Source organism: Xenopus laevis, chromosome 4S, assembly GCF_017654675.1.
Source record: "Xenopus laevis strain J_2021 chromosome 4S, Xenopus_laevis_v10.1, whole genome shotgun sequence".
Taxonomy (NCBI): domain Eukaryota; kingdom Metazoa; phylum Chordata; class Amphibia; order Anura; family Pipidae; genus Xenopus; species Xenopus laevis.
In genome coordinates, this window is record NC_054378.1 from 125,407,179 (window position 1) to 125,432,570 (window position 25,392).

The window sequence follows — 25,392 nt, forward strand, 5'->3', positions numbered from 1 at the left end:
AGTGTGTGTATTTCACTAACTATGCCAACCTTTACTTAAAAATCTTTCATCACCAGGATTTTATTTACAGTTTCGGCCACCGGAGGTCACCATTGTGTCATCACCCAGTGCCTGCAGTTGTACCGTTTACTGATATAGGGGGGGAAAAAATTGGCACCGACAGAGAAATCCGGATTTCCTTAATACATTCAATACATTTCCTGCGGACGCGAAGGGGAAGCGCTGCTTCAGACTTGGATCCAGAAGTTATTATTATTATTACTGTGCACTGGAGGCTGAGGAGCAATTGTACAGAATTGTCATTAACATCCCGTGTATTTCACTCACACGTCTTATTTCATTTAGTCTCATCCCAACCTTTGGCTGTTCGGTGGCTGATGGAGACTCTCTCTCTCTGTCTGGCCCAAAAAGGTCCTGGACATTTCCACAAAACTACCATCTCTATTGTGACATCACTGCTTGGATTTCTGAACCCTATGTCAATTTCTGGGGGGGGGAGGGGTGTTGTAATAGAACAACAATGTGTCACACGGTTACTGGTTAACACATGGAATACAGATTATTTCATTAGAATGGATACATAGTAACCTTCTCGGCACCACTTAGGAATGTCGGGTTAGTCAGCAGTACCTATAGTTATACATTTCTTCCATTAAAGGGCAACTAAATCTCTGTTTTAAAATGCTCTTCCCACAGCCAGGATACCCCCTATTCAAACTGCCGCTCAACAGTATGGCCCTCCATTTCCTAATCTTGTATTGAGTAAAGCAATGCAGGACATAGACGCACCGATAATATCATGCGAAATTAATTTTCGTACAATATTCGGTGTGAGATGAGCCAGCTAATATCAGCAGAAGACTTGGATATCGGTCGCAGGGCCAGGCCGGTCGGGTGCCCTAGGCAGCGCGGCTTGATCACGACAGAGGGGGAAGGAGGGGACAGCAAGGGAAGGGAGAGCGATGGAGGGGAAGGAGGGGGGAGCGATGGAGGGGAGGGAGGAGAAGGGAGGGAGGGGAGAGCGATGGAGGGGAAGGAGGGGGGAGCGATGGAGGGAAGAGATGAACCGTTAGCGCGAGTCCATGCTGGTGTGTCCTGAAAAACCGCTCTGGCCGCGGCAAACAAACAGTCTGAAATAAATGGATGTGGACTCCACCAGAGAGATATTAATCCACATGGGAACCAAATGTGTTAAAAGTTCAAAGGCTTAATTAAATATTGCATTAAAATCAAACGAATAGCGGGCAGGGGAATGTGCGCTCAACGCGTTTCGTGACTATTGTGTCACTTCATCAGAAGCGATGGAGGGGAATGTGACAAGAGGGAGGGGGTGGGTTGGAGGGAGGGGAGAGCGACGGAGAGGGATGGAGGGTGACAGAAGGAAGGGGAGAACAACGGAGGGGTGGGTGGCAGAGGGAAGGAAGGGGAGTAAGACTGAGGGGTGCAAACATGAACTAGGGGTAGTCTGACTAATCACAGCCAGAGCAAGAGGTAGGCTCGTCAGTCGGGCTAGCTGGAAAATTTTGATGGCATCCAAAGATCGGCCATTTTAGTGCTGAATCGTCAGATACAGGTAGAATTCTTGAAGTCCCATTATTATATGCAAAACTTTATTTTTGGGTTTATATCCCCTTTAACTTTGCATATTAAATCCCCCCCCCTTTCCACCTCAATCTCCACCTGCTAAAAATTCCTGCTCCTTCCCGTGCGTCCCATATCCAACCCCAAGTGTAAGACAATGCGACTATTCCTGCGATACAATGGAACAATGCGCTGCAACCAGGTGATGCTTCCTTGGGCCTCCACCCCCCTCCCGGGCAGTTGTTTCATGGGCACTCGCTGAAATGAGCCTCTAATTAAACATTCCGTGGGCAGCGCGTCTCAGCCTTGCCAGTACAATGGCATTAATCATACTCTGCCATTCCCAAGCAGCAAATTGAAATCAGCAGTTTTGCAGCGATCGCCATTATTTAGCAGTTTAACGTTGACTTGAAATCAGCCCCTTCCTAATGCCGCCTTTGATTTAAGAGATATAAAGCAGTGATTCCCCCCATGCTGTCTGCCCGTGATCTTCCAACTGCAAATTATACAAGAGCCCTGGGGAAGACTATTCCAGCCCTTGGGAATAAACATGTTGAGCCAATGAAACTTACCACGCCTGTTTTCACTATCCGGGTTCCTTCAAATATTCGGGTTGTATTGGCTGAAACGAAGAAAAATAAGAAAAATGGGGTTACTTTAAATGCAGTATACCTCCATGTGTTCCGTATTTAAGGGAGTTGTTCCTGCTGAATTGTGCTTAGTACAGGGGAATACCTATGCTGCCATAGTTTTATGGGATCTCTCTGTGCAGACTATGAGCAAACTTAGGGACTGTTCCTGCTGAATTGTGCTTAGTACAGGGGAATACCTATGCTGCCATAGTTTTATGGGATCTCTCTGTACAGACTATGAGCAAACTTAGGGGACTGTTCCTGCTGAATTGTGCTTAGTACAGGGGAATACCTATGCTGCCATAGTTTTATGGGATCTCTCTGTACAGACTATGAGCAAACTTAGGGGCTGTTCCTGCTGAATTGTGCTTAGTACAGGGGAATACCTATGCTGCCATAGTTTTATGGGATCTCTCTATAAAGACTATGAGCAAACTTAGGGGACTGTTCCTGCTGAATTGTGCTTAGTACAGAGGAATACCTATGCTGCCATAGTTTTATGGGATCTCTCTGTACAGACTATGAGCAAACTTAGGGACTGTTCCTGCTGAATTGTGCTTAGTACAGGGAATACCTATGCTGCCATAGTTTTATGGGATCTCTCTGTACAGACTATGAGCAAACTTAGGGACTGTTCCTGCTGAATTGTGCTTAGTACAGGGAATACCTATGCTGCCATAGTTTGCACTTAGGGAAGGAAGGAATTGGCAGTGAATTTTTTCCTCCTCATGGGTGTACTGCCTGGTTATTTATTAATGTTGGGGACAGAGTTGGTTAATAAGGGTAGGGCCATGTTTGAGTCCAGCAGGAGCTATGGGAGAGCATATAAATGTTGTTGGAGCCAGACAGCCTGAGATTAATTGAGAAAGATGAAATTGCAAAATAAATCATTAACACTTTCCGAAAAGGTTCTGGAGGGGTTTAAAACAAATAAAATGGACTATAAATATCCACTCAAATGTAATATTTCCATTAGATTAAAGTTGGGTCATAAAGATAAAGTATAAAATATTATAGTGCAAATGACTGAATATTCCTAATAAAGCGCAGGAAATATTCCGTGTGGAATCCCGGTTGTTATCCTTAAATCAACGTCAGGAATCCAGATATTAATGGCCTCCCTCGCGGGGGGCGTCTCCGATCGCCTTCTCCATATTGAACGGGTCATCGGTAAAGAACATTTTGGTGCTGGGGGTAAACAAGTCCTAGAGCCGGGGCCTCTCCAGAGCCAGCAGCAGATGCACTAATTAAGCTTAACAGATTGATTTAGGAGCCTGTGTGAGGACTTGCTTCTTCAGCAACACATGCCCCATTACTCCTCAGTAGGGGCTGACAGCAGGCACCGTCTATCCAGATTAATATTCAAGTTTACCATCCATGAAAACCGGCCACTTTTTTTTTTTTCCCCTTTATTTGTTGCTGCGCTAGGAAATATCTGCTAAATATTTGCTCAGGTTGGTGCCTTTTATTTTAAATGTATCCCGTGAGGTCCCATCAGCTCCAAATCGCTGGAAACGGGAAAGTGTAAACAAAAAAAATAAAAATAAAAAAGGGAGGGGTGGAATATTTTAAAAATAGATACAAATAGGAATACAGGTATGGGTCCTGTTATCCAGAATAATCTGAAAATCATGTAAACATTAAATAAAGCCAATAGGCTGGTTTTGCTTCCAATAAGGATTAATTATATCTTAGCTGGGATCAAGTACAAGCGACTGTTTTATTATTACACAGAAAAAGAAAATCATTTTTAAAAAATTGGATTATTTGGATAAAATGGAGCATATGGGAGACGGATATTCTGTCATGTAACGAGTTTTCAGATAAAGGATCCCATACCCGTACTAAATAAACTACAATGTGCTCAATTCTTCTGTTTGTTTCAAATTGACATTTTAAAGCAAACGCCTAAAATGAATTGAATTATTTGGATAAAATGAGAGTCTTAGGGAGACGGACATTCTGTAATTCAGAGCTTTCTGGATAACGAGTTTCCGGATAAAGGATCCAACACCTGTACTAAATAAATTACAATGTGCTCAATTCTTCTGTTTATTTTAAATTAGGGATGCACCGAATCCAGGATCCGGCCTTTTTCAGCGGGATTCGGATTTGGCCTAATCCTTCGGCCTAGCCGAACTGAATCTGAATTTGCATATGCAAATTAGGGGCAGGGAGGGAAATCACCTGACTTTTTGTCACAAAACAAGGAAATAATTTTTTCCCCTTCCCACCGCTAATTTGCATATGCAAATTAGGATTCGGATTCGGTTCGATATTCGGCCGAATCCAAAATAGTGGATTTGGTGCATCCCTATTTTAAATTGACATTTTAAAGAAAACACCTAAAATGAATTGAATTATTTGGATAAAATGGAGTCTATGGGAGTCTATGGGAGACGGACATTCTGTAATTTAGAGCTTTCTGGATAACGAGTTTCCGGATAAAGGATCCAACACCTGTACTAAATAAATTACAATGTGCTCATTTCTTCTGTTTATTTTAAATTAGGGATGCACCAAATCCAGGATCCGGCCTTTTTCAGCGGGATTCAGATTTGGCCGAATCCTTCGGCCTAGCCGAACTGAATCTGAATTTGCATATGCAAATTAAGGGCAGGGAGGGAAATCACCTGACTTTTTGGCACAAAACAAGGAAAGAATTTTTTCCCCTTCCCACCGCTAATTTGCATATGCAAATTAGGATTCGGATTCGGTTCAATATTCGGCCGAATCTTTCGCAAAGGATTCGAGGGTTCGGTCGAATCCAAAATAGTGGATTCGGTGCATCCCTATTTTAAATTGACATTTTAAAGAAAACACCTAAAATGAATTGAATTATTTGGATAAAATGGAGTCTATGGGAGACGGACATTCTGTAATTCAGAGCTTTCTGGATAACGAGTTTCCGGATAAAGGATCCCATACCTGTACTAAATAAATTACAATGTGCTCCATTCTTCTGTTTATTTTAAATTGACATTTTAAAGCAAATGCCTAAAAAGTTTTGGGCAGAGTTGGCAAAGTTGAAGCTTCTTATTTTCTGCTTGTGCCTGGTCACGTGACCATTATTTACTTGCTATGGGTTGCTATGGGTTACTAGACCCTATTAAGAGAAGCACAGGGTACAGACTGGGTGAGAGACGCGGGGTCATTACCTTGGAAGAGCATGGTCTGGCTGAAGTCACTGCGCATGTCGTTTTGGCACACGGCCTGAACCCGGAACAGGTAGAGGATATCCGGTGAGACGTGGTTAATGACGGCTTTCTGTTTATGGAGAGAAATGGTTCTGTTAGAATTCTGCAGAAAAAGTTAGAAACCCACCCCCAATAACCCTGGCGAAACGCGCAACTGTATGTTGTAGAAAGGCAGCATGCTTAAAGGGGAAGTATCGCGAAAATCTAATATACTGGAATAAGAAACTTTCTAAATACAATCAATTAAATATTCTGCATTGTTTCTGAAATAATCAAGTTTATGATTAATATCTCCCTCTCAGCATCTGTTTCTCTTCATTCTGTCTTCATCCGGCAGTTGGGTGTCAGATATTCACTGACAGTTAGATCCAATATATCTTATAGGGGGGGCTCCTTTCCTAGCAGATGAATTAGAGCTCACTCAAATAACTCATTCCAGTACAAACACAATCTAACAAAATAACTGCAAAAATTCTGCATGTAGAGAGACATTGAGGCACGTTTATTAACTTTGCGCAGGGCAGATTGGTTCGCACAGTGAATATATTTGCCCTGCACATGCTCACATTTATAAAGCTGAATAAGAGGGTGCAAACAGAATTTTTTTTTCACACCGCTCGTGTCTATAAGAGCTTTTTAAATATTATGCGTTTGAATTACGCCACAACTTTGGTGGCGGAGTAAATATTTGCAAAACAATTTCGCAAATTGAAAATTTAAATTACGGTCAACGCTTTTTTCGTGCACAACAACCTTGCACAGTGGGCGCACTCAGACAAACCCCCCCCCCGTCTCATTTGCGAAAATGTATTCTCAATGCGAATTCGCAAAAAACGGAAAGATGGGCACAGCAGTGCAATATTTCAGCTTTCAGGAAAAAACATGGGCAATACAACCATTCGCAAATAAATATGGGCTGTGTGAACTTTATACATGACCCCCATTATGTCTGGTGAGTTTAATAGAGTGAGCTCTAATACATCTTCTAGGCAAAAGGAGCCCCCTATAAGATATATTGGATCTAACTGTCAATGATTATCTGACACCCAACTCCAGAATGAAGAGAAACAGATGCTGAGAGAGGAATAGTGAATATAAACTTGATTATTTCAAAAATGGTACAGACTTTTTAACTGATTATATTTAGAGAACTTATTTCTGTATGCTGAAGCTTATATTACATTTTCATTTTCACGATAGTTCCCCTTTAAATACAGACACAGCTGTAAAACTGCGGCTCTGGTCAGACTGGCCGGGAGTAATGGATCAGCACGGAGACTAGTTCATGTCAGATTTGGGGAGAATGTATTTTGCTCTCCCAGATACCTTGAAGGTCAGGTAAGATGTTATTTGGGGTGAATAAATATGCTGCCCCAGATAGAACTAATACACCATTGAATTCCTATATCTAAACTTTTAATGGAGGGGCCCATAACAAACGCTGGTTTTCCTCTAAAGGGTAACAGAACCCTAAAAAGTCAGACAACCACTGCTGAAAACAAGTGCTAAAATGTGATGGTCTGTGCCAGTAATATTTGGGTACCTATATCCACAGAGTGCGATTATCAACACCCAAACAGCACAGAACACAATGAGCATGTGCAGAGCCAGTGACCACTAGGAAAGGTTTGCAGAGATCCGAGGGTCCAATATGACACGCAAAGCAGTGGGCAAAGTGCAAAAAAAGGGGCTGTTTAGAGAGGGTCTGGGCCATGAGAGGTGGGGCCTTTACCGGGTTTTATCCAAATGTCCCGCCACTGAAACACTGACTACTACGTACTTGAGATATGTAAAAGAGAAGAAGCCAATGGGAGACAAGTAGGTGGAGCTACCAGGTGTGCCAATCAGATATGGAATATCTCGTATGTAGTATTCAATGTTCAGCCTATGACTCAGGGGCACATTTACTAAGGGTCGAATATCGAGGGTTAATAAACCCTCTAATTCGACCCTCAAAGTAAAATCCTTCGTCTTGGAATATCGAATTCGAAGAATTTACCGCAAATCCTACGTTCGAACGATCGATGGAAAAATCGTTCGATTCAAATCAAACGATTCGAAGGACTTTAATCCATCGATCAAAGGATTTTCCTTTGATCAAAAAAAACCTTAGAAAAGTAATGGGAAAGGTCCCCATAGGCTAACATTGTACTTCGGTAGGTTTAAACTAGCGAAGTATGTAGTCAAAGTTTTTTTTAAAGAGACAGTACTTCGAATGGTCGAATAGTCAAACGATTTTTACTTCGAATCGTTCGAATCAAAGTCGAAGTCGTAGTCGAAGGTCTTAGTAGCCCATTCAATGGTCGAAGTACTCAAAAAAATACTTCGAAATTCAAAGTTTTTTTTACTTCGAATCCTTCACTCGAGGTTAGTAAATGTGCCCCTCGGTGTCCTTGGTAGACATGAAACACGTCAGGCCTTGGTTCTTTGCACTTTATGCCTAGGGTCAATAGCGTAACTAGAAATTATTGGGCCCCACAGCAAATAATTTTTTAGGCCCCCAATAGGTCTAGAGATTGACCTGTTTTACCAATATCTATTACAATTGTATATGAATTAGGGCCTCATGGGGCCCCTATACCTCCTGCCCCCCAACCCGGCAGCCGCAGGGTCTGCTTCCTCTTTAGTTATGCTCCTGGCTAGGGTCTCCACCTGTTGAGGCTACATGGTCCTAGCGGAGTCAGGTATCAGTTGGCCGATCAACGCGTCATTGTAGGAGAATCCTGATCGGTTTTCCTACTTTGGAAACCAGGGAGGCAGTTTTGACCCTTTAGAAAACCAGACAGGTGCCAACTCTACTTATAATGGACTTTTAATCTGGCGAATCCAGTGCAGGGCGCAGTGCGGAGCATATAAGTAAAGAGCAGAGACACTAGGAAGACAGAAGTGGGATCACACCCAGGCCAGCATTCCGCTCGGAGCTTCCCGACACAGGAATCTGGTGAGAAAATTGTGTCCGGGGGGTAGGGTTGCCACATTTCTTCCGTTTAAACTCCTGACTGGGGGCGGGACTGTGACATAGTGGTGCGGGACTGTGATGTCACTGGGCGGGTTGATTGTCAGAGGGTGGGGCTATGACATAGCGATTGCCGCGTCAATTATAGGAAATCCTGCCCTAATCCTAATTTGGAAACCAGGGCAGGCAGTTTTGACCAGGGCAGCCCTTCAAAAAAACCGGACTGTCCAGGTCAACACCGGACAGGTGGCAAACCTACTGGGGGGTTGCTAGACTGCCAGGCCTGCACCTGTACCCCTGGAGCACTAGTTACGTTACTGGAAGACAGACAGATGGACAATATCCCCCGCAGATACGGCTTCTGAATAGAAAACAACGCACCTTCCCTCTAACTCCCTAACAAGGAACATTTCCATTCCAGTCACATTTGCCGCGACACTCGTCCCAAGATCTCCAGGTCCCTAAATACTCCACGACGGTATTAATTTACAACTGTCATTAATTTACAACTGTCATGGCTGTCATTAAAAAAAAGGCGCCGTTAAGAGCTCAATAATGCTTTCCCTTCACACAGGAACGTCTTGAGGATATTTATGCGGCCAGTAAAACAGACAGATCGGCCGCAATCCCTGTATTTTACTTGTCAGACTTATTTAATGGTTTATTTATTTATTTTGTGTGTTTATGGAGCAATAAAATCACAGGTGCATCTGTCTCTGTTCCATGTGTGAGGATCTTCCCGCCCGGTCACATGTCATCCATAATCGAGGCTTTCTCTGATCTTCTAGAAACATGTGACATACACACACAACCTATATCAATGGGAGAAGAAGGCACATGCCAATCACACGCATTCAGAGCTCCATTCATACGTGCTACACAAACAAGTCCTGTCACTTGAGGAATGGGATCCTTCATGTCGTTACTGGGAGATCTGTTGGGATTTGAACTAGGGGCCTCCTGAATTCCTCCTGCCTTTTCTTAACTACTGAGAGCTGAGAGGTTCTTGGTGAACTTGGGTTTATCTGCCTTCCTACATGAGGATATCAAATCCCAGCAGATCCATAGGCTACTAAGTGGCAGCCAATCAAGTAATTTGAGGGAAGGGGTTCCAATATAACCCCTTCCCTCAGTTACTGACCAGATGATTTAGTCCCTGGTTCTATGACAGTGGTTTGTCCCTAATTGTTGCTGCTTCAGACTTAATCCTTTATCCCACTCCAGTCACTCTTGTACTATGCTAGCTCCATCCCACTCCAGTCTGCCTCTCTAGATCTTCTCCTGTTCTCAGTTAGACCATCACCTCTTCCACTTTAGAAACCCCTTATATATTATTCAGTTCAGCCCAACCGTTTCCCTCTAGTGGGCCAACTCTTCACCAACCTAAATGAGTTGAGAGTCGCATGAAAATAAAATGACAAAGACGTCCACAGAGGTCACAGGTGCTCAAGACCAGCCTGAAGGCCAAGGAATTTGAAGACCTTCTATCCTAAATTCTGATAAGAGGGATAACCTGGCCCAAAAATAACTGGGGAAACCACATGAAAGAAACAGCAACCATCTACTATGTAGTCAACAAAATAACCCACATGACCTTGCCATCAAATTGCACAACACAAACCATCTGGTTTTGCTTCTCCCCATTCTTCCTTGCAATATTATTGTCTCTCCATTATTATCTCTCCATTTTCTTATGCCTTCCCTTTCTCCTCCCCTTTTATTTGCCACCCTTTTGGCTGATTTCTACCCTGCTCTTTATCTATTTGTTTAGTTGCTCATTTTCCCTCTGTTTTACTATAGATTTGTGTCCAATTCTCTCATTCCCTTTCTCATTTGTCATCACATACACCATCTCCTGCTTCTTCAGCCAGTGGGGTCTTGATAGGTCTAAGGCCAACGCTCTCTTTGTCCTGTAAGTGTGGGTGGGTTAATGAGTTCTGTGTTGCCATTATGTTTATGAGTAGCTCTTGTACAATATAAACATCTGCATTTGGAGAAGAGGGCTAACTACAGCCAAATGAGACTCTGGAACATCAAAACTGACTTTGTTTTAAGTATATATCATGGGAATTTGAATAAATTGAATAGGCAGGTAAGTAAATTGGACGAGCAGATAAGGAGACACAATGGAAAGGTAAGTACCTAGGATGGGCAGGTAAGTACCCAGGACAAGCAGGTAGGTACACAGGATAAGCAGGTAAATACATACAATGGAAAGGTAAGTACTTGGGACAAGCAGGTAAGTGCACACAATGGAAAGGTAAGTACCTAGGAGGGCAGGTAAGTACTTGTGATATGCAGGTAAGTACATGTCAACTAAGACCCGACCCATTTACTAATCACACCACACCAAGTGTGATTCGGTATTTATGGACCCGCCCCACTCTGATGTCATGGCAGGGGTGGGCACCCTGGGGCAAGTCTATAAAAAGTGCCAACTGGAGGCTGAAGTCGGGCATTGTAAGACTGCAGGTGAGGTGGGCATATGGTGAAGTTCAGCCTGAAGCGGTGCACGGCCCATGAATGTTGTGTTGAAGTTGGCCGGGACCCGCACGACCCATGGGTCACATGGGTTTCTGGCCAGTCCACACATCACTAGCAGATAAGTACTGTACATACGATGGGCAGGCAAGTACATACAATGGGAATGTAAGTACATACAATGGGCAGGCAAGTACATACAATGGGCAGGCAAGTACATACAATGGGCAGGCAAGTACATATGATGGGCAGGCAAGCACATACAATGGGAAGGTAAGTACATACAATGGGCAGGCAAGTACATGCAATGGGCAGGCAAGTACATGCAATGGGCAGGGATGGGCAGGCAAGTACATGCAATGGTCAGGTAAGTACATACGATGGGCAGGCAAGTACATATGATGGGCAGGCAAGCACATACAATGGGCAGGCAAGCACATACAATGGGCAGGCAAGCACATACAATGGGTAGGTAAGTACATGCGATGGGCAGGCAAGTACATACAATGGGCAGGTGAGTACATACAATGGGCAGGTGAGTACATACAATGGGCAGGTAAGTACATACAATGGGAAGGTAAGTACATACGATGGGCAGGTAAGTACATGCGATGGGCAGGCAAGTACATACAATGGGCAGGTAAGTACATACAATGGGCAGGTAAGTACATACAATGGGCAGGCACGTACATACGATGGGCAGGCGAGTACATACAATGAGCAGGTAAGTACATACAATGGGCAGGCAAGTACATACAATGGGCAGGCAAGTACATACGATGGGCAGGTAAGTACATACAATGGGCAGGCAAGTACATACAATGGGCAGGCAAGTACATACGATGGGCAGGTAAGTACATACAATGGGCAGGCAAGTTCATACAATGGGCAGGCAAGTACATACGATGGGCAGGTAAGTACATATTATGGGCATAGAAGGAGCAGGTGAATAAACATTATTGTCCTTTCCATTCCTTTAGCAGCAGACATCACTGGTAGGGGGGGAGGTGGCTTTGTCTCTGGCCTCGCTGTTTGTTAATTATCTTAATCAGTTTTCTGCTAAACTAGAAGTCCCCTATGAGCCTGTCATTGTGACAAAGAGAAGGTTCCGGAACATCATAACCTTGGGTGTCTTTCAGCCGATTCCTTCTAGATTCAGTGATCCGAAAACTATTCTCCGCCGTGACCCAGATAACAACGTCTAGTGGGGGGATCGGAATACAAATGAAAATGAATGAGATAATCTTCATCTCAAAGTCTTATTGTAAAGTGTATTGAACATCCCCCCCGGGATAAGCGGCTCATGAAATATAAATCTCGTTTATTGTAAGAGTCATCAGGAATTTCATTCTCCCCGTTCCTACACAATCACTGATATCAATAGACCAACTTTTGATTAACATTATATGAGACTTTTTCTCACCTTTCTCTCACTTTGATTTTGACGTGTGAAGTTTTAAAGGGGCAAATGCCTGTGCTCGTTCCTATTGAGGGGGGGGGATGCTGAATGAGGAGGCATTTTAAATACAGTATCACAGAGAGAATGATGTTTGTATTTAAAAGGGACTGGAGCAGTTTTCTGACTGTATCTAACTATAAAGTTTATTGAGGCACGGCAATGGGCACTGACAGGGTAAATCCTTGGCCTTTTGCAACTGGCTAGGGTTAGTAATGCTACAAAGTTCTTATCTAAGGGTGGGTGTAGGGCTACATAAATGTAGCGGTGACCAGTATTTCCCTGTACTAAGTACAATTCAGCAGGAATAGCCTTCAATGTTTATTTAAAATCTATACAGAGAGATACTATAAAACTATGGCAGCATAGGTATTCCCCTGTACTAAGCACAATTCAGCAGGAACAGTCCCCTAAGTTTGCTCATAGTCTGTACAGAGAGATCCCATAAAACTATGGCGGCATAGGTATTCCCTGTACTAAGCACAATTCAGCAGGAACAGTCCCCTAAGTTTGCTCATAACCTGTACAGAGAGATCCCATAAAACTATGGCAGCATAGGTATTCCCTGTACTAAGCACAATTCAGCAGGAACAGCCCCCTAAGTTTGCTCATAGTCTGTACAGAGAGATCCCATAAAACTATGGCAGCATAGGTATTCCCCTGTACTAAGCACAATTCAGCAGGAACAGCCCCTAAGTTTGCTCATAGTCTGTACAGAGAGATCCCATAAAACTATGGCAGCATAGGTATTCCCTGTACTAAGCACAATTCAGCAGGAACAGTCCCTAAGTTTGCTCATAGTCTGTACAGAGAGGTCCCATAAAACGATGGCAGCATAGGTATTCCATGTACTAAGCACAATTCAGCAGGAACAGTCCCTAAGTTTGCTCATAGTCTGTACAGAGAGATCCCATAAAACTATGGCAGCATAGGTATTCCCTGTACTAAGCACAATTCAGCAGGAACAGTCCCTAAGTTTGCTTTACTTTTGCTTTATGTTCGATTTACTTTTCCATCTGCTTTATAGTAGGTCAACTTTTCTACTTCTGGCACTGGCTGTATGTTAAGACTGGCAGGAGGGGTAACACAACTGATTAATTGCAGGAGAGTGAAGAGTCAGGTAGTAGCAAAGCAGACGTGATTAATCATTACACAATACTTTAACTCTCCATTCCTTTAACTTCCTAAGAGTCCCTGAGACACAAAATCTGATTAAATAATAACAGTTTAGCAGTCAGTTTAGCTGCCTACTAGCAACCATAACACTCTCCATTTCTAATAGACACGGGTCCCAGTTTTCACTTTCAACCACAGCAGACTGAACATCTCCAGGGGCTGAAGGACTCTATGTTACAGCCTGTTCACATTTTTAGGGTTTCGATTTCTAGCTTTACTGTGGGCCATAGATTGTGGGCACTGGGCTAGGCAAAATAGTCACTCCTATTCACAACCTCCTTTTCAGGATCTTATGTGACTTTTTGAGGGACTCTCAATCTAATCTATTAACTGAACATTGTTAACTAAGGTCCAGATTTTCAGTCTAACGCTACTGGAAACTCTAACCCAAAGCACCTCGAGACACAAACAGTGAGTTCTAGTTACCCTCTACGATTTAGTCGCAGCTAAAGTGAAATATGGAGGCTTTACCAGATCCTTGTTGTTTTCCTTGGTGAAGGTCTTCTCCTTGGCCTCATCATTCTTGGTCCAACTGTAGGAAACCATGAAGCTAATGACAGGAGGTTGGTAGATGGTCTCTGGGGGGTCCCACGTTACCAGCAACGCCGTCTTGTTCACAGGATGCACCTTCATGTTCACTGGTGGGGTGCTGCAAACTGAACACGAAAGTCCCCCCGTCAAGGAAGAGAGAGAAACAAAAAGACATGACAAATGAATATAGTTGGTTTATCTCAGATCCCCACACCATCCGTGGTCTCACCATCATGTTTTCACCATCGTTGTCCCACCTGCTTTTTGTAATTACACATTATTTTCTTATGAACCCAAGAAATCAGGAGACTGAGTTTGAAGAGCAATAATGAGCTCTTAATAAACAAACCCCTCCATCTAGTTGATGCTCCCTGATTCTAAGATTGTTAATTCCAAAGCTTTTTTTTTTTTCCTCTTTCATTCTTAAAGAGGAAGGGAAATTTGCTTATATGTCAACTCCTTCTATTGAGGAGGTGGGATCGGTTGCACAATGAAAGTGCTTTCAATTTCACTGTTCTGCACGGTTTATTAGATAAAGTAAAAACAGACCAAATTAAATGGGATCTAAACCGATGTAGTTCTCTGAACAGCTTTGCAGTTTACATTCATTTTCTATTTTTAGTAGTTACTGAAATATTAGCAGTTTTAGTGCTTTCAGCTTTTTGAAAACATAGGGGGTTATTTATCAAAGTCCAAATTTATCTAGATATTTTCTGCTCCGATCAAATCCGTTAGGGTTTTTTATGCTTATTTATTATTAAATTTTCCCGAAAATTTGCTTTGCATGAAAAAAAAAATCAGATTTTGAAGATTTTTCCGGATTTTTCGGGTGAAAATTCAGAAAAAATCTTGAAAATCATGAAAATCGAAAATACTTCAGGGTATTGCACAAAACCCTGCGCACATCAAAAAATCATTGGGACTTCTCCCATTAGCTTATATGCAACCTCAACAGGTCTGAGATGCTGGATTTTCAGATTTGGATTTTTTCATCCACGGGGTTTAATAAATTCCTGAAAAATTTTAAAAGTCAGATTTTATATAATGATTTTTGCATTCGGAATTTAATAAATAACCCCCATAGAGTGCCAGCAACACCAATAGTCTATAAATTTCAGTGAACACTCTGGTTGCTGCTTCTCCATTTAGCCAAAAGCCTGGTATTAGCAGTCTAAAACTGCAAATATTCAAGAAACAATAAACAAAGAAGGTTAATTATTAGGGTTTAGAGCATCTTTAAAGAAAGCATTTTCAAGACAAGCCTTATTTATTGGCATACCTCCCAACATCTCGGTGCACACTGCAATGGTTGACCACGCCCACTTGTGGCCACCACCCGTTTTACCATGTTTATCTTACACAATTTGGCAGGTTTTGAAAGTTTAAACACATTTCTATGGTTTTTATGTGTTATTACAATTTTGCTAATGATGGTGAATTGACCTTTAAGCTGCAAGTTAGTTTCCCCAAGAGAACTGATGATCTTAAATTGTTACAATTGTTTCCTTAAATTATTACAATTGTTTCCTTTGCTTATCTTAAATTGTTACAATTGTTTCCTTTGCTTATCATAAATTGTTACAGAAGTATCAAGACACGTATTCTGGGCTTTCTGCCAAAAGCCAAAGTTTTAGAAACTTTGTATCTTTTTCTTAGGGATGCACCGAATCCACTATTTTGGATTCGGCCGAACCCCCGGATCCTTTGCGGAAGATTTGGCCGAACCGAATCCTAATTTGCATATGCAAATTAGGGGTGAGAAGGGGAAAACTTTTTTTACTTCCTTGTTTTGTGACAAAAAGTCATGCAATGTCCCTCCCACATTTGCGGATTGGTTTGGCCGTGCAGAAGTATTCGGCCAAATCCGAATCATGCTGAAAAAGGCCCAATCCCAAAGCGAATCCTGGATTTGGTGCATCCCTACTTTTTCTGGCTGTTCATTGTAGGAGATCAAAGAGAAAGTCGGGACATTTCAGTAACAATCCGGGACTGCGGGCTGAGCTGTCAAAATCGGGACAAAAAAACGGGACAGTTGTATTGGGCTTGTGATGAACGTTGATTTATGTTGCCCATTATTGTAGCAAGTTCCTTCTTATATCCCCACTTTTTTCTGCCTTTAGATTGTAAGCCTTGTTGCGCAAGTCCCTCTCGACCTCCTGTACTGATCAATAGATATATGTTTGCTGTGTACCCCCTTTTATCTTTTTTCCCTTTCACCTTAAATTCATATTTCCTCATCTTCTAAAAATTCCTTCAGTTCATTCCCCTAATATATTTGATTGTTGCAATTAGCCTTTCCCCACAAAGCCATAGGATAATGATATCTCAGTTCTTTCAACCCCCGCAGCCCCAAACCTTCAGCAGAACCGGAGCAAATAAAGAGTCGCCGGCTAATAAATCATTCGAATGCGGAATGTTCAGGACAAGTGTCCTTTGCTGCTCCGGCTTTATCAAACGTTTCCATCCCCGTGTTGCATATTTCATTATTAGTTTTAATTAACTAATTCAGTCACTCGTTCAGCCGTGAAATATTAAATCAGAGAGAGACGCAGAGAGATCTCGAAATCCTGTTCTCTGACTTTTTAAATTACCGTTTATTTTGTTTCCAACGGAATGAAAACAAAAACAAAGGCGCCGCATGATCAGTCGCATGGTAATTAATTCTGAACTCGCTACGTGACGCGCCCGTGTAAAATATATCCCCTGCATCGTTAGCGATAGGATTTCGTTAAGGCAATTGATTGTCAGGCACCTTAAAAAGGAAGAGTTGCCCTTTAAATTAACTCTTTCTGTTCCAGCTGATGATGCACTACAATGCAATGGGATGGTGGTTAGACCTGCCCTAATAATAATAATAATATCAGTTTTATACTTCAGCTTTCCTTTCCCTCCGCAATAGAAACGCTGGGAAACCTCCACCTATTATTGTACAGGTATGAGACCTGTTATCCAGAATGCTTGGGATCTGGGATTTTCCAGATAATGGATCTTTCCATAATTTGGATCTGCATACTTTAAGTCTACGAGAAAATCATGTAAACATTAGTCATGGGCGAATTTGTCCAGTTTCGCTTCCCCCGCGAAATTTGCGAAACGCTCATAAAAATACACAAAGTGCAAATTTTGACGCCCATTAAAGTGAATGGGCGTCCGTTTACTTGTCGCCGTTTAATTCTAGCCGGCAAATTTTGGCGCCAATTTTGCAAATTTATTTATACGTAAATTCGCGCCTGCCGAATAAATTCGCCCATCACTAGTAAACATTAAATAAACCCAATAGGCTGGTTTTGCTTCCAATAAGGATTAATTATATCTTAGTTGGGATCAAGTACAAGCTACTGTTTTATTATTACACAGAAAAAGGAAATACTTTTAAAAAATTGGGATTTATTTGGATAAAATGGAGTCTATGAAAGAAGGCCCTTCCGTTTTTTGAAACTTTTTGGACAGATAACAGATCCCATACCTGTACTTTCCTATCTTATATACTTAGGAGTTATTAGTTACTTGTAATCAAGTTTAAGCTACTGTTTGATTATTACAGAGAAAAAGGACATTAAAAAAGAAAATTGGAATATTTGATTATAATAGAAACTATGGGAGACGGCCTTTCTGGATAAAGGGTTTCCAGATAATGGATCCCATAACTGTACGTGACAATTTGTAATTGTATGTCCTTCCCCACTCCCTGCACAAATATGCTCCTGTCCCACCCATAAGGGTCCCTCGTGCACCCAAATCTCCACTCCCTGAACCCACACCCAACCTGCTCAAGAATATATTTGGCTTTGTGCTCAAGGACAGAATTTGTAGTTTTATAACGTATTTGTTTATAAATGGGGGTCAGTGACCCTATATGAAAGCTGAAAAGAGAAAGATAAAAAAAAACTATAAAAAAATAATGAAGACCAATTGAAAAGATGCTTAGAATTTGTCATTCTATAACAGACTCAAAGTTAATCTAAGGTGAACCAACCCTTTACTACTGTCATGGGGAATTTTTTTTTTTTTAAATGAATCAGTTAATAGTGCTGCTTCAGTAGAATTCTGCACTGAATCCATTTCTCAAAAGAGCAAACAGATTTTTTTTATATTCAATTTTGAAATGGGGCTAGACATTTTGTCAATTTCCCAGCTGCCCCTGGTCATGTGACTTGTGCCTGCACTTTAGGAGAGAAATGCTTTCTGGCAGGCTGCTGTTTTTCCTTCTCAATGTAACTGAATGTGTCTCGGTGGGACATGGGTTTTTACTATTGAGTGTTGTTCTTAGATCTACCAGGCAGCTGTTATCTTGTGTTAGGGAGCTGTTATCTGGTTACCTTCCCATTGTTCTTTTGTTTGGCTGCTGGGGGGGAAAAGGGAGGGGGTGATATCACTCCAACTTGCAGAACAGCAGTAAAGAGTGATTGAAGTTTATCAGAGCACAAGTCACATGACCAGGGGCAGCTGGGAAATTGAAAATATGTGTAGCCCCATATCAGATTTCAAAACTGAATATAAAAAAATCTGTTTGCTCTTTTGAGAAATGGATTTCAGTGCAGAATTCTGCTGGAGCAACACTATTAACTGATTCATTTTGAAAAAAATGTTTTTTCCCATGACAGTATCCCTTTAATGTCTCCTTATCTCTTTTTTTTTTAGATGGGGGTCAGTGACCACTATATGAAAGCTAAAAAGACAAAAATCTAAATAATAAAAAAAACGAAGACCAATTGAAAAGTTGCTTAGAATTGGTCATTCTATAACATACTCAAAGTTAATCTAAGTTGAATACCCCTTTAACGTCTCCTTATCTCTTTTTTTTTAAGATGGGGGTCAGTGACCCCTATATGAAAGCTGAAAAGACAAAAATCAAAATAATAAAAAAAACTATAAAATTATAAAAAAATAATGAAGACCAACTGAAAAGTTGCTTAGAATTGGCCATTCTAAAACATACTAAAAGTTAATTTCAGATTAATGTAATTAATGCCCCTTCAACGTCTCATTATCTCCTTTAGACACTTTGCTTATAGAGTATAGCCATGAACTGTATGTGATTAGGGGTCTCTAACTATCTGTAATATGTGGTTCCCGGCAGATAACGACTGGATCCTGGCACTGAACTATGTGTCAGATAAGATGCAACTGCCAACTGTACAGACGCCATTCACTGCCTGTATTTATTTATTTCTCCTGCATCAGATGATTAACCCCAGGGCCACAGACACACGCGCTGATCATTTACTTTTCTGATGTCTCAGAAACCATAAAAGTGCGACTTCTTCCCAGCGTCCCCTGGTAACGAGGAAATACACCTCTGAATGGCCGCAGTAAAGACACCCAAAGCTTCTCTAGATATTGCTGAACTACAACTCCCAGAATCCCACTGACTGTCTGCCGGGTGTTGCAGTTCAACTAAACCTAGAAATAGTGCTCTCAGGCTCTGTATGAATTCCTGAAAGCAATTTACAGTTTACAGTGGATTGTACAATTTACAAACAACACTGTTCAGTTCCTTCAATAGACGACAATGGTTATTTGTCAGTTTTATACCGTATTATCATTCAGCAAAGCATTCCTCCCTTTTATACAGCTATAAAAAACCTCCAAGATCCCAGAAACATCTGCCGTATAGTATTCTCTCTCTGAAATGCCTGAGCATCTCTCTATCCTAAAATCCATGTCATTCAGCACTTTGAATGTTGTGACTGTACCAGTTGTTAATATGCCCTTTAGTCTTTAGCTTTTATATCGACATGAAACTCTTCAGTGACGTCTAATATCCTTATCATTTACAGTAGGGGGTACATTATCCCTTATAATACATGAGTGATACTCAGAGTTCCCTGTATAACTCAGCCTGGAGCCTTGTGCCTTTATATGGTCACAGAACAACCCCTCAGTGACTTCTAATATCCTTATCATTTACAGTAGGGGGTACATTATCCCTTATAATACATGAGTGATACTCAGAGTTCCCTGTATAACTCAGCCTGCAGCCTTGTGCCTTTATATGGTCACAGAACAACCCCTCGGTGACTTCTAATATCCTTATCATTTACAGTAGGGGGTACATTATCCCTTATAATACATGAGTGATACTCAGAGTTCCCTGTATAACTCAGCCTGCAGCCTTGTGCCTTTATATGGTCACAGAACAACCCCTCGGTGACTTCTAATATCCTTATCATTTACAGTAGGGGGTACATTATCCCTTATAATACATGAGTGATACTCAGAGTTCCCTGTATAACTCAGCCTGCAGCCTTGTGCCTTTATATGGTCACAGAACAACCCCTCAGTGACTTCTAATATCCTTATCATTTACAGTAGGGGGTAGATTGTCCCTTATAATACATGAGTGATACTCAGAGTTCCCTGTATAACTCAGCCTTGTTCAGTAAAACTTTAGCCCTTTAGTTAAATTTTTTTTTTTGAGTATTATAAGGAAGAGAAAGTAAATGACCCTCTCTGAGTCGTGGAACACAGTACTGAATGGTTAAGTGCTACTTGCCCTTGATTCTGTCTAATTTTTCATGCACATTTCCCCCCTCTTTATTCCAGCCCATTTGCAAGACAATAGAGAGCCGAGGGTTTAGTAGGATCCAATTCACAGAGATTGATCAAAGTCACCGCGGTCAAACGCTCCGAGTACAGTAAAAGTCATTAAACACAATACGGCAGGAACCTCGCAGAGTAGAATTAATTTAACTGAAGATCTTTTTTAAATGTGTTTTGATAACCGGGTAGGAAGGAAAAAAAAAAAAGGGTTGAATTATAACAGACTTTAATACTTTCTTCAAGAACTTTTCTTTTTGCCAACATGCCGTTATTTTATGATTTATCTGCATCTCAGGCCAACGTAGATCGAAGAGTAAAGGCTGAAACCAGCCAAATGCTGCAATGGAGCTGTACGACTTTCGGTTCATATGTGGAGCCCCCCCACCCCCCCAAACAAGCCTCTATATCTGTGGCACCCTGGTGTAATTGCCCCATAACTGGAAACCAGAGACCCCCTTTTGGCACATTCATGGGATACCAAGATGTAGCACTTCCATACTGATCCATTCCACAGGCCATTGGCTGACCATGGTCCCAGGCAATTAATACAAGGAGATGCCAACTGAATGCAAATCTAGATCTCTAGAGCCAGAGTCAAAGTAGATTGTCAACACCTTGTTCTTGTTTGTATCAGACTCATACCATTAACTAGGTTACTCAGTATGATCCAATCACATGTAGTCAACTCTGGAAAGGGGGCATGGCCTTCACCTTGGCCCCCAGCCTCAATGTTCACCAGAAAAAGCTGACCCTCTTTGAATGAGAGCCCTCAGCCTTATAATGTTCACCAGAAAGAGCTAATCTCCTCTGCAACAAGATCCCTAATCTCAACATTCACCAGAAAGAGCTGACCCTCTTTGAACAAGAGCCCTCAGCTTCAATGCTCACTAGAAAGAGCTGATCCTCTTTGCAACAGGGACCTCAGCCTCAACATTCACCAGTAAGAGCTGATCCTCTTTGAACGAGAGCCTTCAGCCTCAACATTCACCAGAAAGAGCTGACCCTCTTTGAACAAGAGCCCTCAGCTTCAATGCTCACTAGAATGAGCTGATCCTCTCTGCAACAGGGACCTCAGCCTCAACATTCACCAGAAAGAGTGAACAAGAGCCCTCAGTCAGCTTCAATGCTCACTAGAAAGAGCTGATCTCCTCTGCAACAAGATACCCAGCCTCAACATTCACCAGAAACAGGTGACCCTCTTTGAACAAGAGCCCTCAGCCTCAATGCTCACTAGAAAGAGCTGATCCTCTCTGCAACAGGGACCTCAGCCTTAATGATCTGAGGACCCTCAGCTTCAATGTTTGTGCTCCCAGTCTGACCAGATGCACCAAAGGCTTCTTCACATTATATTAATAGGCACTGCTGCCATATTAAGCTCAGGGATGGAGTTCTACAGGGGCCCCTGGCAAAGCAGGAAAACAAGTAGGAATTATATAGATAAGCTGTTGGTGGGACGTAGCAGTTGATCAGCAGCTGGTTGTTATTTTTCCACCTCTAAAAATCAGTCAGGAGTAGGACCCAATAACACAGGCTAAAGAAACAGGTTCCGATCGGATCCTGAGCACAAGACTGAATGATTGGAAATTCATCTGTAGCCTTTAAACAAAACTCATATTTTGTTAATGCTCCGGTGGTCCCTGCCAGCCAAGATGAGATACCGACTCATGCAGTAAAACTCCTATTTTCTCAAGTGATCAGCTCCAGCCGGCACGTAGCGGGTCAGGCTCAGCAGTGACCGTCATTAACTCAGACCTCGGCTATTTCTCTCTTTATTGTTCCCGTCTCCATCTACGTATTCTTATTACTTGCAGAGTTAAATTGCCGGCTATTAGAGTCATCTCACATCAGAATAGAGAAATAGTTCTGCACTCGCACATTTTCCACCCGACGTAGCATCGTATTAATGGTGTCGGTCAACATGGGACTCCTCTGTGCTCCCGCTGAAATGTATTCCTTATGAATAGAGAACTGGGGAGGCAGCGGTGCAGTCACTCAGAAAGAAGGTCTGGATATATTAAAGGCACAAACGAATTTGCTGAAGGTTCAGTCACAGGAACGAGGGGAACAGGGGGAGACTATGTAAAATAGATTTTCTTGAGGCCAACTAATCATATCTCAGGTACCAAGAGACACCAGATGCAACAAGCACCATGAGCCAATACATTATTAAAAACATATTGACATTTAAGGGCTTTATGAAATGTAACTACAGAGAAAGTGCAACGTGATTGGCTCGTTAACAACATTAATCAACATTCACAGGTCTGTTTGTCTGGACAAATCACTCATTCATCATAGGATAGGATTCATTATAGGATTCATTATAGGTACATGAGCCAAACAAGACTCTTGAGAGTTGGCCATGCACCAGTGTATTTGTCCAGTAGTGACGTGCGGGTTCCAGAAGACTGGCGGGTCCTGGATGGGTTTGGGTTGAACTCTTCCTTCCACTATCCCTGCCTGAGACCCAGGGTTGCCAGGTTTATATTTCAAAACCAAAAAAACGACCCAAAAAGTAGCTAAAATACATTTTAAAAGTAGCCCAAAAATAGCCCAATTTGTACACTAAAAAAAGTGTATAAAGTAAAACAAAAAGGTTTTCAAATCCAGTGTCTGGAATATTCAATTCATTTTTCTACATTAAAGAGGACAATTTTACATTTTTCCCAGTATGTTGGGACATATTTCTATATATATATATATATATATAGTGAATAAAGTACCCCCTCTTGTAAAATATAAGGATATTATAAGTTACCGAGGAGTTTCATGACCATATAAAAACACGAGGCCGAAGGCCGAGTGTTTTTATACAGGTCATGGAACTCCGAGGTAACTTATAATATCCTCATATTTTACAACTGGGGGTACTTTATTAATTATAATACACAAATTTTAGTGAGTCATGTGACAGAAATTACATCACTACTCACCGTTTATAACTGATGACATCACTACTCACCGTTTATAAGGATATAATTTACAAGATATTCATGGCTTTTGTGTATTATATATATATATTGTACAAGCTGGACGGGATTTATAGTGGATGGCAGATAATTATCCCCGGTTTTTAGGTTCTGGGCCATCCATTTAAGAATGTTCCCTTTAAGAAACACCAGAGGGTTAAGCAGCCAGAAGGTGGGCTGGACAGCCAAGGGGTGTGTAAGGGAGTGAGCAGAAGGTGTGCAGAGGTGAGAGAAGGAGCTGCACAGGAGGGCTGGGCTGAATTTACATACCAAACACAGAAGAAGACAACCACACAGGTACTGATCTGATCACTGCTCCCCAGCAGCAGGCTTGCACGCTTAATTTGCATTAAAGAATTGGGCGGGGTTTTGAAAGTCCAAACCCGCAGCAACTTTAAAAAATTGCCCAAATCCGTATATTGGTGTGTTTGGACTTTTAAAACCGGCCACTAATTTTTAAAACTAGCCCAATTTAGTTAGAAACCCGCCAACAGGGCAACCCTGCGGAGACATGACGCTACTCCAGCGGCCTCTATTTGAAAGGTTTGCACCTGTCCCGCCCCTTTCATGACATCAGCAATGGGAGGGTCAGGTGTGGGTCCATAAATAGAGCTTTCACGCTGGGTCAGGTAGGGTTCAGGTTGGAAGGGCTCAGGTTAGGGTCAAAGTACAGATGCGACCCGCACATCACTACCGTCCAACTCCGGCCTCTTCCATTGCATCACGTTTGGTCTGGAGTTAGTACATTGTAATTTCGGGGGTTCCCACAGCAGGTGGCGTCAATAGTCACTGAACACTTGCGCCAGAAGAATATATAATACGCAGGATGATGTTTTAATGGCACTTGCCAGAAGCGATGCCCTGGATGGCAGCCTTGCATTGCCCCATTAGGCCAAGGGCCAGGCATTCAGATAAGCCCAATCTGACCCAAGTGGGCCAAAGATTCCCTAGGTTTACTCACTTTTCTATGAATATCCAGACTGAATCTTGATAAGAAAAGTTTAACCCATCTCTCTCTCTCTCTCTCTCTCTCTCTCTCTCTCTCTCTCTCACGATTCAACCCTTTAAAACACCTTCCAGTGGTGTAACTACAGAGGAAGCAGACCCTGCAGCTGCAGGGGGCCCAGGAGGTATAGGGGGCCCCAGAAGGTAATAATGAATAGCCACTCCCCCTTTGGGTATTCATGGCCTCGTAGGGTGTTGATATTGAGCTTTGTCCCTTCAGCAGGTATTTGCTAATATGGTAGATTTCATCGTTGAAGGCTCCCTGGGTTGGGAACCGCGGCTGCAATACCTCTGCCTTCCATTTGAGCCTAAGAGATTCTGATTTGTAATCAATACATCAGATATTTCATCCAGTCCGAAGGATCTCGATGCTTCCCCTGTTTAGTGGATCAGGTTAATCCTAAATAATACAGTTGCAGCTCCTTTTAAGTCATCGACATCGTACATAGGGATTGTTCTATGCCCCCCGGCAGGTCTCTCCGCAAAGGCAACGTTCCAAATATTGATCACAAGTCAAAGGTAGAGAGCAGCTCCCGCTGAGCAATTTAGTTCACATTCACTATTTCACCCGACCTGACACCATAAATGAGACCCATATCTCATAGTGAAGCCATTGCAGCTCCTACATCAATCACATGCTTAGGGAATGGAGAAAGAATATATAGAGTTGGTCGCATGTATTGATGCAGCTCCTCCTGACGTGTCCCAACGGGTGCATGTGTCATTTTCAGCAGAGAAAGTCAATCTACTGCACTGACTTGGTTCATTGCTGCTGTTCCTAAAATATAAAGGGCTCTGGTAAATATGAATGAAGGAGGTTCAACCCGTGGCTGTTGTTGAACCAATAACTCCTCGGATCTTCCAA

At 42.1% G+C, this 25,392-nt stretch overlaps 1 protein-coding gene across 2 annotated transcripts in view; it reads right to left on the bottom strand.

The window, feature by feature from the left end:
- The window catches only part of ptprg.S (protein tyrosine phosphatase, receptor type G S homeolog), a 350,843-nt gene that overhangs the window by 95,193 nt on the left and 230,258 nt on the right, over window positions 1–25,392 (bottom strand). For both annotated transcript variants that reach the window (XM_041561822.1, XM_041561823.1), the window contains exons 9-11: window positions 13,951–14,135; window positions 5,372–5,480; window positions 2,154–2,203 (exon numbers count right to left, since the gene is read on the bottom strand). In XM_041561822.1, the coding sequence (XP_041417756.1) occupies window positions 2,154–2,203; window positions 5,372–5,480; window positions 13,951–14,135 (344 nt within the window). The remainder of the gene's footprint in view (window positions 1–2,153; window positions 2,204–5,371; window positions 5,481–13,950; window positions 14,136–25,392) is intronic.